Source organism: Sceloporus undulatus, chromosome 3 (assembly GCF_019175285.1).
Source record: "Sceloporus undulatus isolate JIND9_A2432 ecotype Alabama chromosome 3, SceUnd_v1.1, whole genome shotgun sequence".
Taxonomy (NCBI): domain Eukaryota; kingdom Metazoa; phylum Chordata; class Lepidosauria; order Squamata; family Phrynosomatidae; genus Sceloporus; species Sceloporus undulatus.
In genome coordinates this window covers 64517443-64531748 of record NC_056524.1, presented here as the reverse complement: position 1 = coordinate 64531748, position 14306 = coordinate 64517443, and the positions used below count along the sequence as shown (strand labels likewise).

The 14306-nt window shown below is 38.9% G+C and overlaps 1 protein-coding gene across 2 annotated transcripts in view; it reads left to right on the top strand.

The window, feature by feature from the left end:
* TIAM1 (TIAM Rac1 associated GEF 1) overlaps positions 1–11915 on the top strand; it is a 274407-nt gene extending 262492 nt beyond the window's left edge. For both annotated transcript variants that reach the window (XM_042459672.1, XM_042459673.1), the window contains 4 exons: positions 38–140; positions 4875–4962; positions 5502–5674; positions 9007–11915. In XM_042459672.1, coding sequence (XP_042315606.1) covers positions 38–140; positions 4875–4962; positions 5502–5674; positions 9007–9491 — 849 coding nt within the window. In that variant the 3' untranslated portion in view covers positions 9492–11915. The remainder of the gene's footprint in view (positions 1–37; positions 141–4874; positions 4963–5501; positions 5675–9006) is intronic.
* Positions 11916–14306: the final 2391 nt, after the last annotated feature.

The following is a 14306-nucleotide window of genomic DNA, read 5'->3' as shown; positions in this document are numbered from 1 at the left end:
CATCAATAATCACTATTCTTTTTTCTCCACTGCCTAGGGTGGATCACACAGGGCTTCAATTTATGAAGACTCAGACCCATTCCGTTTTCGCCATATGATTCCTCTAGAAGCTCTGCAGGTTCGAGCACTGGCAAGTGCAGGTAACCTTGACAAATTTTTATTTATGTTTAGGCATAAACTCGTAATTTCGATGTTGGTGGAGCAATGAATCCACAGTGGGATTTAGTCCAAATGTTAAAAGAATTTTTAAGATATTTACCCCTTATCCCCAAAATAGGTTCAGCACATTAGGCCTACAAAGTTTAAAGTAAACCCTAGAGCTCATACGATGAGGCAACAAGTCACTGCCTTTACGGGAGGTCTTTTCCTGCCCCGTCCCTGTTAATGCTTTTTTTTGTATGGCAAAAATTTGAAAGCAGCTAGCAAGGTGCAAGCTTACTATACATAAATTCCAGGAATTAAAAGCAGCAAATTGTTTAATTAACTACAAGGTTTATAAAATAAAAGCACCAAATATGGTTGGTGGTTCAAATTCTCCTAGAATTCAAATTCATGCCTTGGGTTTATATCTTCGAAAGTAGACTAAGGCGGGTTACAGACCGCCCGTTTGGGGCGGCCTGCACCCGCCCCTTTCCCCGCTGTATCGGGGCCTCAGCTGCCAGAACGGCATTTCCAGGCCACGGGGAAGCGGCAAAAGGCTGCTTCCCCCGTGGCCTGGAAAGGGGTGTCCTTGGGGCTTCATGCCCCAAGGACACCCAATGGCTGCAGGGAGGAGGAGAAAGGGACCGCTCGGCCCCTTTCTCCCTTGCGTCGCTGGCGCAGCCGTCTGAAGGCTGCACCAGTGACACAAACATCAAAAGGAGCTCTGTTTCGGAGCTCCTTTTTGCGCTGTGGAAAGGGCGCTCTATGCACTATGCACCCGTGGAAAGGGCGCTCTATGCATGATGACATCACGTCCGCGCCGCCTCGTTTGGAGGCGGCGCGTTCGTGACGTCATGGCGGCCCCTGTGTGGAACAAACGCCACCATTTTGTACATGCTGAGCACATACTAGGGTTGGGGGCATCCGGAAGGGGCGCCCCTTTCTAACCCTAGTACATGCTGAGCAAATACTTTTAGGTGCATCTGTAACGCGCCAAATATAATGAAGTCTTCACAGGCTGCCCTTGAAACAATGATTCAGAAGCAATAATTACTCCAAACTATTAATGTCCTGACTGAACTGATGTTAATTCAGGGTCCATAAAACACCAGTCCAATAATATCTACATTGGTTGTCTTCTTATTTTTGGATCCAGTTCAGTATCCTGATTTTGACTTAAACCTTTCTCCAGGCAGATAATTTTTTTTCCACCAGGTGCCTTAATGGATGATATTACCTGATCCCATGAAAATTCCAATATTTCAGAGCAGTTGTGTCCCTAGGGTTGACGGCACTCGGTGCGGTAACTCGTGGTGTCACTCCCCCAATTGACCTCTTCTCATACCACACCATGCAGAATCCTTAGTAATGTTTTTTGCACTAATGTTACTCGTAAATCATAATTCCCATATATCACTGAATGTAATGGCAATAGTTGTGCCATAAACAACTAACAAAATTATACCTTTAAATTACAATATTATACAAAATATATTTACATATACATAGTTTCATGTGGTTAAAGTGGAAATTTGGTAAAATGTCATGTTTTTAAAGGAAATTTTAAAAGAATTTTTTAATTTTGTAAAAATTTTAAAAATTTTAAAATTTAAAATTTTAATTTTAAAAATTGGGCCTTTTTTCTCCTCCCACTGAGCCTCACCTCACTCACACCATCTCTTAAAGCATTTTAAAGTGAAACGTGAATGCCACAACCTATTTCTGTCAAAACATAGATTGAGGAGTAGTGGTGTCACCCCTCCCCGTTAGGTTGTCACTTAGTGCAGTCCAAATCTCCTGCACCTCCTTAGTGATGCCACTGTTTCAGACTATAAAAATGCCTGCATGTTCACACGAATGTTTGTGGGTGCAAAGTCAAGGCTATTCCACAATATCCAGGTTTTGTTGGTAGCTGTCATCCCTTCTTAGTTGTAAAAAAATGTAACCAGTGGACAGTACAATAGATTTGTTGCAGGGAAAATTGTCCCAGCTTTGTGTGTCTGTGTGTATGCATGTGTGTGTATTAAAAATAAAACTGTACTTGGTGTGTTATTTAAACTCAAGGGCATTGTTTACAACACTTTAGGTGAAGATGTCATAAAATGCCTATGTGCAAGTCTTGTGCTGTGTGAGTTCTAGGCTCTTTTTGTCAGTATACTGTTACTTAAGTACAATATGGATAGCTATAACATCCTTAAATTTCCTTAGTGGTGGCAGCCACATTCTACAATGCCCCGTTTAAAGAGGTTCTCCATGACTCATCACCTGGAACTTTAGTGGCAAATCAACACACAGTTTCATGTCTTCAGGTCTCTACCTAATAATATGGAAACTGAAGAAACAGCTAGTCAAATCCCTGCCTGGTTGCATTTGAAATACTGGATTTGATTAAGCATTATGACTGTATTTTTAAATTGTATTTATGTAATACTGTTTATTTTTAATGTCATTTATTCAAAACTATACTACTCAGTCTATACACTGAGTAACTCATCAGCATCTTCCTTGTGGGATCCCAGGTCTTGTTACTTCCACCCTCCACCACCACATTCTGTGGAAGTAGCTTTTTTTAGCCTTCATTACCACTGTACTTCAGTCACTTCAGGAGACTCTTTGGAAAGAGCAGTAATATACTGTAAAAGCATTGGGGAAGTTGGTGTATATGTCATCACTTTCCTGATTCTTTTTATCATTATGGCTATGTTGTTTACACACTTCAGAAAAACAGTTTTCAATTTTTAAATATGCAAGAAAGGTTTAAGTCTCAACTATACAGAAACAATTTATGCCTCAGACTGCTGGATTGTGTTTCTAGCATAGAAATGGGTTTGGTTAGCATTGATGCTCATCTTGCTCTTTCCTGACTATACTGTGGTTGACATTGTTCTACATACCATTCTTAAACAAATTCTGTTTTCCCTTCTAAGCTCCAGAAACTGCTCTCATAGTGGGCAAATAGAATGATTCAGAGATACTTTAAAAGATCATGTCAAACAAGTATTCCTAATATGAGCTACCTGTGGTTGGTCTATAGGTTGTTAGGTTCACTGCTGTGAGAAATGAATCTTGTTGAGCAGCTGGAAGCCCACAATCAAGCAGAGGAGAGCAGCATGAAACCCTAATTTTATGAGCTAAATGGTTCTGTGGTGAGGTTACAGCTCTTCTCTGTATTGTGCTGTCACATTGTTTTGAAATCTCAACAATATGATGGAACACTAGCAAAGTTGTTCTTGAACTACAACAAGCAATAACAGATCAAAGCAGTAGCCTTAGTTCTTCTTTATACCACTGTTGCTTTAAAATGCGGAATGTTTGGTCTTTGACTTTCCTGGAAACACCCAGACTCTTTAGTTACTGGAAACTGTTCTCCCTTCTGCCACTCACAACGTTATAACATTAATTTACATGAAAATTGGAAGGAGGGTTTTCACAACTTAGGGTGCACATGAACATGGAGGCCCAACAGAGAAAGCTTCTTCCACAGCCATGATTAATAGACCTCGTCCACCCAGAGGATCATAACTGATAATGTCACTCCTTTAAAATGAATCTAACAGTGCACCTAAATGCAATGTAGTTTTTCCCTATATTGTTGTCATGATACCATATAAGATTATAGCCTTAGTGGTGGCACTTTCTAATAAGTAATTCCTGTAAACCTTTTCAGCAGTTTTCTAATCTGAGCATACTTTCTCTTTATTTATTTGCTTTATAAATTATATCCTCTGCCTACCAGGTACTTGGAGCAATGTACAATAAAAAATGTTAAGACTTTATATAAAAAGCAAAGAGAACTGGTAACACTGAAACAGAAAGAACATAGAGAAGAGTCTCTTCTCTACACCCCCTTAAGACCTCATGTACACATAAACATATCCACCCACAATTCAAGAGTGAAAATTAAAAAAAAAACCCAAATCAGTAATAACATTTGAGAGTAAAATTAAAATAGAAGAGTGAACAAATTGATAGAGCATTAAGAAGGTGCACTATTGACAAATAGCTCTCCATATTTTGCAGTAGTTTCTGAACATGCTGAAATTAATGGAAACTGCTGTGTGATATTGCTTGACATACTTTTTTTCACAAGAACTCTCTACACAAAGAACTACCTGGATTTCATGGCCTTGAGAGCCCTGGTGGCGCAATGGTTAAATATCTGTACTGCAGCCACTCACTCAAAACCATAAGGTTGCGGGTTCAATACCAGCAAAAGGGCTCAAGCATGACTAAGGCTTGTATCCTTCCGAGGTTGCTAAAATGAGTACCCAGATTGTTGGGGGCAATTAGCTTACAGTTGTAAACTGCTTAGACACTGTTAGTTCCATATTAAGCAGTATATAAATGAAGCTGTTTGCTTGTTTGCTTTTTTCACCATGTGATTTTGCCCCATTGTGTAGAAGGTCTTCTCTGACAGCAACAGCCACTTATAGGATAGCCTTTTTTTGAATGTGCAGTGTTAGAGGAGAGGTACGTAAAGAGATGGGGCTTACCTACTGATGAAAAAGTTTTGGCCACTGCATAGAAACATCGTATGAGATATGTCCAGCAGCCTTCTCCTGGTTTTAGTAATGCATAAATCAGTCTGTATTAAGAGTTTTACAGTTAATGGAAATAATTTACAGAAACACTGGTGACTTTTGAAATCTGCTGACTTACAATGTTGATGTAATTTAATACATCATCAACAGCTTGAAATACTTTTTTAAAAAAGTTGTTCTGTTTTTCTTTAGATGCAGAAACCAATTCTGTTTGTGAGATAGTGCATGTGAAATCTGAATCTGAAGGCAGACCAGAAAGATCATTCCACCTATGTTGCAGGTAAGGAAGTGTGACCTTGAAGTAAGCGCTGGCTTTAATTCTCAATCTATAAAATTGCAATAGCTGGTTAAATAGCAATCATATTTTTGTCAGTTTGAAATTCTAAAGCATTTTATAAGATTACACTATACAATTGTCCCTCCATATTCGCTAGGGTTAGGGGAACAAGACCCCCGTGAATATGGAAAAACCGCAAATAACAAAAACAGTTTTTTACCTGAGAGGACACCTTTCTAGTAATCTCTATGTCCTCCAGTGCAACTCTGTGGTCAATGTCCAACATACACTGACCATAGAATGGCACTGGAGTAAATACAAATGGTCTTTCTGTGCAACTTTTAGTTAAAGTTGGCCACAGAGTTGCACTGGAGGACCTAGACAGTCCTAGAGAGAGCATATTAATGAAATCCGTGAATAATCAAAGCCACAAATATCAAAGCCGCAAATATGGAGGGATGACTGTAATTGTAGCTAAATAAATATAATACAGATACAGGCCTTGGGCCTAATTTGTTTCTGTGTTTTTTTTTTCTTTTCAGTTCTCCAGAACATAGGAAGGATTTTCTGAAGTCTGTGCATTCAATATTACGTGACAAACACAGACGGCAGCTTCTTAAAACTGAAAGTTTACCATCATCGCAGCAGTATGTTCCTTTTGGAGGAAAACGACTGAGTGCTTTAAAAGGTGCACGGCCAGCTATGAATAGAGCAGGTACTGTAGGACTACAGCTTTTCAAAATCTCAGTAACCCATGATTGTGTTCTTTATACAAAATGTGGGGCTTTAGCTTCATATTTTTTACGAGCACAAACCCTATCCTTTTTTAAAAAACATCCCACTAAGGACCCTTATGTGCCTCTGATTTTGTAATTGGATAAAACACCCTTCAGTCCATGTGGAATTCTTTTCAAATTAGTCTGGTGTGATTTGTTTTTGAGAATAATAGAATCCTAGAGTTGGAAGAGACCTCAAGCACCATCCAGTCCAACCCCTGCCATGCGGGAACTCACAATCAAAGCACCTGTGACAGATGGCCATCCTGCCTCTGTTTAAAGCCCTCCAAAGAAGGAGGCTCCACCACTCTCCAATGGATCATGTTCCACTGCCAAACAGCTCTTACTGTCAAGAGATTCTTCCTAATGTTAATCAGAATTATTATCAATAAACAGCTATTCAGTTTGATAAATGAAAAGTCTCTATTTTGAGAGGAGTTTGTGGGAGAGCAAAATAATCACCCATACAAGTGCTGGTCCAAACTAGAGTAGATGTACCGAATATTTTGAATTTATATAAATACTGATTTAACACTCAACAGATCTACTCTAATTTGGACTAGTAAATGGATTTAGTTTTAGGTATTTTAATAGGAAATGTTGAGCCAAGAGGCAAATTTCCTCTCTTTTAGAGTGCTTTTTGTTTGATTGTTTTTGTTTCATACTTTGCCTTTTTGTTTGTTTGCTTGTTTCTTTTTGTTCATACTTTGCCCTTTAGGAAGGAAAGGCAACTAATCCATTGATTGTTCTCTAGACATTTTTTAAATTAAATTTTCCATAATTGCATCATATTCATAGAAACACAAATTCTTCATTCAGATAATTTGATTGCAAAAATAACATAGCAAAATAACATAAGGTTTCCCTTGACTTCAAACTGATCTACTTGGTTTTATGTAATAAGTAAAGTGTCTATAACAGTTCCCTCTTATTGTATTTTGGTTTTTAATGACTTCAGTTTGTCTAAGATTAGCAATGCTCTAAACTGTTTCAGGACTTTATGTACACTTGTGGTGTATTTATGCCCATTTTTTAAAATAGAAATTCTTTAATTTTTCCCAATCTGTATTCATTATTTCTACAGGACTTTTTTTATATCAAATTCGTCAATCTATCTAGTTCTATATTGTCTAAGGTTTCAACAGACAGTCATCTAATATGGGTCTCTGAACATTTTTTATTTGCAGTAAAAAGTAAAAAGACAGATAGGTACACTGAGTGATACTATTCAATGTAGCATTCTCCTGTGCACTCACCTGTCTACTCCAGAGAGTACCTCGAACCTCCAAAGGAAATTTGGGGGATACAATGGGGTGGGGGAATCCATTTCACTAACAGATGCCATTTTGTTGAAAGGAAGAAGATGTAGGTATAATGCCATTCATTTTAGTTGACCTTCAGCAAAGACAACTGGATTGAGAAAAAGACAAAAGGCTGAAGATGCATCACAATAATAATGACACTGTGCTTTACAGAATTTTTTTTAATACTGGCTCTACCCGAGTGGAAAATATACCTAGTCTCCTGGGTGCTTTGTGGCTATTTTGTTCCAGTCCAATAACTTTCACAGCAAGTCTTCTTGTGTCCAACTTAGCTGTTTTATATTGTAGAGCCTCACTCATTTCCAGTTGACTTCTTGTTATCAAGATCAAGAATTTCACTTCAAAAGAGTGGGAACTGTATAGAACTTTTATTTTTTAAAGTGTAAAACCTGAACTGTTAACATCATGACTTCAGGCCTTGCAATACAATAAATCCAGTAGTATGGTATGTTTGTACAACCCCTCATTGGGCAAAAGCCTTTAAATTTTCAAAGCTTGCACCAGGATTCATCCAATATCCCTTGTGCAACAAGTTCTCTATTCTGTCTGATTGGACACAACTCTGCCTATCCCTACTCCTCAAGCTGAAGTGGCCACTAATCAGCCCAGAGGAGAGTGAATCCCCTAGCCAGCAAGTTTGTTCCTCCAGCCATGACTATATGCCTCCATCCTTCTTCCTGAGCCCAAGATCCAGTGTAAGTACGCTGCCAGAGAGTCATATCTAACTTCAGCATTCCCATAGCTTATTCCTTCTAAAAATGTTGCATCTTCCCTACAAATACTACAGCATTGACAACAGCATGCATGTAGCTGTTGTTGTTTTGTTGTTGTTATATTTATTACATTTATTTATATCCCACCCTTCTCCCAGGGCTGGTACTCAGGGCAGCTTACAACATTAAAAAACACAGTACAGTTAAAAACATATAAAATAGTATATTAAAATAGAATTAAATTACTACAATAATTAAAACGAATTCCATGCTAAAATCAAGTACTTTGAAAAGATTAAAATGCTTTAAATACATTAAAACAATATAACAACACCCCATCACTTGCCTTAAAAACTTCCTGTGTTAAAAGCCTGTCTAAACAAGTAGGTCTTCCCCTGCCGGGGGAAGGATGACAAGGAAGGGGCCATTCTGGCCTCCCTGGGCAGGGAGTTCCAGAGTCTAGGGGCAGCCACAGAAAAGGCCCTCTCTCATGTCCCCACTAACCGTGCTTGTGATGGTGGTGGGACTGAGAAAAGGGCCTCCCCTGAGGATATCAGAGTCTCAGAATCAGAGCTCATATAGGGAGATACAGTCTCCCACATAATCTGGACCTGAGCCATATAGGGCTTTATAGGTCATCACCAGCACTTTGAATTGTGCCCAGAAACAGACTGGCAGCCAGTGGAGCTGTTTCAACAGGGGCGTTGTGTGATCTCTATAACCTGCCCCTGTTAGTAGCCTGGCTGCAGTTCTTTGGACTAGCTGAAGTTTCTGAATACTCTTCAAAGGCAGCCCCATGTAGAGCACATTACAGTAGTCCAAATGTGATGTAACCAAAGTATGTACCACTGATGCCAGATTCGGTATCTCAAGGAGCGGGTGCAGTTGGCGCACAAGTTTTAAATGTGCAAAAGCATTCCTGGTCACCACAGAGACCTGGGTCTCCAAGTTCAAAGCTGAGTCCAAGAGTACCCCCAATATTTTATTAATATTTTCAAGTCGTGAATACTTGAATCTGTGGATGTAGAATCCGTGGATGTGGAGGGCCGACTGTACTAGACTGGGGGAGGGGGAGGTCACTGGCAAAAATGATAAGTCTCAGAAGCTATTAGTAGTTGATTCCTAATAATAATGTAAGAAGAAATATATATATATATTTAGATCCAAATGTTAAAATCAACCATTTTCAGCAAATTCTTTGTAAAAGTTTCTGAGGTTTTGTTTTTGTCTTCACAGTGTCTGCCCCAAGCAAGTCCCTTGGAAGAAGGAGGAGAAGGCTGGCTCGAAACAGATTCACTGTCGATTCAGATGCTGTGCTTGCCAGCAGCCCTGAGAAAGACCCCCAGCAGGCCTCCAACAGCAAGGACACTGACCGCTGGGTAGAGGAACAGTTTGACCTTGGTCAGTATGAAGAACAAGAGGATATAAAAGAAACAGACATTCTCAGTGATGACGATGAATACTGCGAGCCTCTGAGAAATGCCATAGTTGAAAAAGAACTTCAGGAGCAGCTGCAGGCTGCCTCCATTACCAGCCAACAGTCATATCGAGGCGAGAGAATACGATACACTGGGGGCACCCATGCATCTCGAATGGCCCAGTTGAAGAAACAAGCTGCTTTGTCTGGAATTAATGGTGGCATGGAAGGCAACAGTGAAGAGGTCATCTGGGTGCGCCGTGAAGATTTTGTACCACCAAGAAAACTGAACACTCAGCTTTAGACTCATCACTCCCTTGCTAGATGGTAGACATAGATGTGCCCCCCCCCCCCCCCCCCCCCCACACATTGTGGAGAATGACCCTTTAAAATGCACACTTGCACATACAGTTATGGCAGCTAAACTGGTTGAAACCACACAGCCTGTTTCTTCTTCTTGTTTTCCTCTTTAATACATTGTATGACAAGGAGAGAGAGAAGCAGAACAAAATTTGGAAATAGAATGAGCTTGAGTCCTTCTATGTATATTACCAAGGGCTTTAAATTATTTAATCTAACCAGGGGCTGCATATTAAAATAGTATTGCTAGATATTATTAGAAAATTGCTGTGGGTGGGTGGATTTTTTTTTAAAAGACAAAATACCTATGTGCAGCAAATTAGTTAAATGATAGCACAAGCAGCAAATGGATTTTATATGTGACATGTCAATCATGTTCATCTTCCAAAAGGAAGCTGCAAGTAAACAAGGAACACATCTCCATAAATGCAGCTTAACATTTTTCCTCTTAAATTTCAGCTGTTCTCATTGTGATCCAGCAAGGATGATCCATGTACACACATAGGATTCTGGGCATGGACTTTCCTTCTGAATGAGGAAATGGTGTTGTATAGAGGAAAAAAACCTGCATCCAGGGGTATGCATGGGGTGGATTCGCACTGCACCACACTGCACTGCTGAACCACTGTTTGGCACTGCCAATGCTGAGTTGTCCAATCACTTATTCTGTGAGCCCTAGAACTAGACTTCCCTGCATCTTCTCTCTTAATAAGTGATTGGTACTGATAAGACCAAACATCTCTTCGGTCAGATACTTGCACGCAGTTGCATTCACAAAGCTTACTGTCACCAAGTGAGGATCTCTGTATCCAGTGTCATGATGTATATTTTAGGAATGTGTGAGGAAAAATCGGAAATTTATGTCGTGCCGAGTTCTCTTTGGTCTGTGGCTAGTCTAATGTCAATGTTGGAAGTTCTAGTTTTACATGGAAATTATAACAATGCCAAACATTTTTATTATTATTATTTGAAAAAGAGAGATCCAAATGTAACACTTGAAAAAGATATTTTTCTGTATTTTACCTGAAACATGGGCACAAAGGGATGGGAATTTTACAGTGTTAAGCTACAATCTTAAACATGTTTACTAGGGAGTAAGTTCCATAGGACACAGTAAAACTTGCCCCCAAATAAACATACCTAGATTGTGCTGTTTTATTCCAAGCTAGGATGTAACATAATTCTTTTAGAATGGGAGGATGCTGGTTTGTAAGTAGAATTCTAAACTGGAAACTCTTAGGGATAATCTCTTTTTTTCTTCCTCTCTCTCTCCCTCTCTCTTTCTCTCTCTCTGCCCCTCTCTTTTTCTCTTTCTCTGTAAAATAAAAAAGGGACAGCTGTACATATTTGAGACTGGAATTAAGTTAGAAATGTGAATAAATAACTGAGAAAACAAGATTAAATTAACCCCTGCTGTAATTCCGTTGGAATTGGCAGGGTTGCATCTCAGAATAGTTTGATCCTCTGGTTGATGAAGTTAGGGCTCAGGAAAAATTAAATATTTTATGGCCAAAAAAATCTGACATCATTTTATTCTTTTCCTCTGTGAAATCAGTGTACTTTATTATTTGATTTAATCCCATCACTATAGAATATGAAGAAAATTTCTAAACAAGGGCACCTCTTATTCCATATTAAACTTCTTATTTAAGCATCTATAACAGGGTAAAGATGTGATTAAAATCTAAAAATTTCCAAATAATTTTGAAGCACTTTTTTTCTTATTAAGTATTTATATAGCTTTCCCATTTTAGTTTCAATCTGCAAAAAAGGAGGGAGGGCTATTTCTTTGTTTTGAGGGAGGTCATTTTTGTATCTCCTGATGTTTGAGACATTGGTAGATACATTGAAAACTGAAATTTTTATAATAGCTTTAGGGATTACATTTTATACAATCAGCTGTGGCTATATTTTGAGACACGAACAGAAAATATTTCCCAGCCGCACCAGCTGTCTTGTATCCCAGCCAATATTGAAGTCTTGTCTGTTTTGATTCTCAGTGCACTATACTCAGTGTTTTGAAAGTTTTATCCTCTTAACTTTTGCTATCTTTTAATTGTTTTTTTTCCTTAAAAAGCTTTAGCAACATTTTTACACCCTGTGTATATCACCATATTTGAATTCAAGTCAGTTGTGTACCAGTTTAATAGACATGACAATGTTTTAGCTGTCCCCAGTGGAATACAATAAGCCTGTGAAATGCTGGACGTCCTGTGCTTGGAGGGTGCCATTGTACTTGTACATAATGTCATGACCTGTCAATGTCAAAGGTTCTTATATATTTCTTTTATAAGCTGAAAGAAGGTCTATTTTTATGTTTTTAAGTATATGAATGGAACGTTGTAAATGCCTGTCAAATAAAATAATACCCCCAAAAGTTGGAATAGTGTTGTCATTGTGTTGGTGGTTATTTTGGGGAGTATCTGCATGACACAATTACATTGTTTGAGAGTACTTTAATGGCCATGGCTCCATCCTGTGCAATACTGGGATATGTATAGCCATAAAGAATGTAGATTTTCTTGCCAGAGAGCTCTAATGCTGTATTCTAAGGGAGCTGACAAGTGGGGAAAGCATCACCTGCAAGCCAAATACAGCCCAAACCTATTTTTGTGGCCCAAAAATAATTCAATTTTTTAATTTAAAAATGGGAAAATACTTGTTGCTTGAAACTGCCTCCTAGTACTCCCTTGATGGCTTAGGGAGAATGTTGCCACATTGGGTTTAGGGGGAGGCTTTTTAAGCCCATGAGAGACCTGTTTTCTAACAGAAAGCAACCTAGAAATTTATCACCTGGTCACGTCCTGATGAAAAGATGCCTTTTCTGGGCCTAAAATGGAATATGTTGTCCAAAATATGGCACAATTGGCCTCCCAACCTCCCAAGGGCTGACAGGGGTCATCTGAGTACCCCCCCCCCCATGGAAATGTTTGTTTTGGAGAGTGGAGATGCTCCCTGAGGGACCAATGTGGCCTTCTAAGCTCCAGTAGTTGCCCACCCCTAGATAATTCTGTGTACCTCACCAAACTACAACTCACAGGATTTTATAGGATGGAGCCCTGGCAATTACAGTGGTGTCAAATTGCCATAACTGGGCAGTGTAAAGTGCACATTTAATTTAAGTAAAATGCTTCTAAGACTTGTTGTTTTCAAACATTAATATTTAAGCTATTATCTGACTCTCCCATTGAATCATTGGCACCTAAATAGGTTTATCATTGCCTGGAGAAGCATTTTCAGTATCAGCCTTACACTATCTGTTTGTCAAACTTCATAACACACATTTTGCTTACACAATATAAGCCCTTTTGTACGGACATTGACTTTCTTGCTTATCTGGTGCTGAATCAGCAATGAAAATTGATCTCTGTCAAGAGCTTAAATTGTACTATCCTCAGATACAGGTTATTAAAGGGGAAATAGGGTAATATGGAATACTGCACACTACCATCACACTTTCTTTCCATGAACTGGGCAAGCTAGTAAAAATCCCTGCCTAAGCCTTGCCAACAAGCAAGAGATATGCATGGGCCTGCAGGTATGTGCTGAATTGTTAGCTTACTTTGTCATCGGTTCGCTTTTGTCTGCTTTGCCTGGTCCATTGGTTCTATCTCACTGCTCTTTCTACCCATTCTTACATTTTCTTTTAAAGACTTCCTTGATAGTACCACTCTCCAGATTTGCATGCTATGTACACTTATGTATTTCCCCTTTACAGACATTGATTGTGGAAGTGGCTCCCATTATATTGTATTGTGTTGTGTGTGTTGGGTCATCCCTGAAATACCGTAGCCCCTCACTGTGTTTGTGACTTCATCTCCTGAGTCTCCCTGTGCCACCATTACCACTCATTTTATCATTTTACTGTTTTCCATTTCTAACTACTGCATATCCAATTAGGATTGCCAATGTGAAAACTGGAGAAGACTCCTAACCTTTAATGGTTCTATAGAAGGGGAAATATTTTAGGTTTTGCTTGTTACTTTATAGTGTGACAAGCAACACTGGCTGAAATATCCATTAAAGGTACAGGAGCCCTCTCAAGTGTTCAGTCTAGCACCCCTATATCCAGTATCTGTGAATCTTTTTCATCTACCACTCCAACCACTTTCCAAGCTTGTTTTTGATTCTGTTGTATGTAAATTGTTGCTAAATTTATTTTTAATAAAACAACATGTCTGTACATTCTCCCCCATTTATCTTATTGTCAGCTTACATCTGTAGCCAGAATGTTTGCTTTTTAACTTTTCTTTATTGCAACAAGGCTTAAAAGCCATGCTTTTTATAGCTCCCTTGTCTCTTAGGGCTCAAACTGTGCTAGCATACTTTTGGACACCTTTCTTAATCTGTGAGAAATGTTTTATCTGGGTTTTAATCATAGTGATTAAATAGATTACAAAACTCAAGAGATTTGATCTTCCTGACACCCTTTCTATTTCTTTTTAACTAATCACCTTGCTTTTGAAACATTTATACTTTTGAAGCTCTTGGCATTTTTCACCGTTGGCATTAATCGGGGAAAACTAAAATGTTGGCCAATGTGGTATAAGTGATTTGAGTGTTGGACTAGACATTGAGAGACCAGGATTCAAATTCCTGCTCAGAAACCTAGCCTTAATGATCAGGAGTTATGAGGTAACTTGTAATCTAACACCTGAACCATCAAATGTAGGTGACATTTTGATGAACTGTGGGGCACCTCTGCTTGGTTTGACTAGAGTTTCTCATAATAAAAGCTGCCATTTTTCCTCAGATTTGT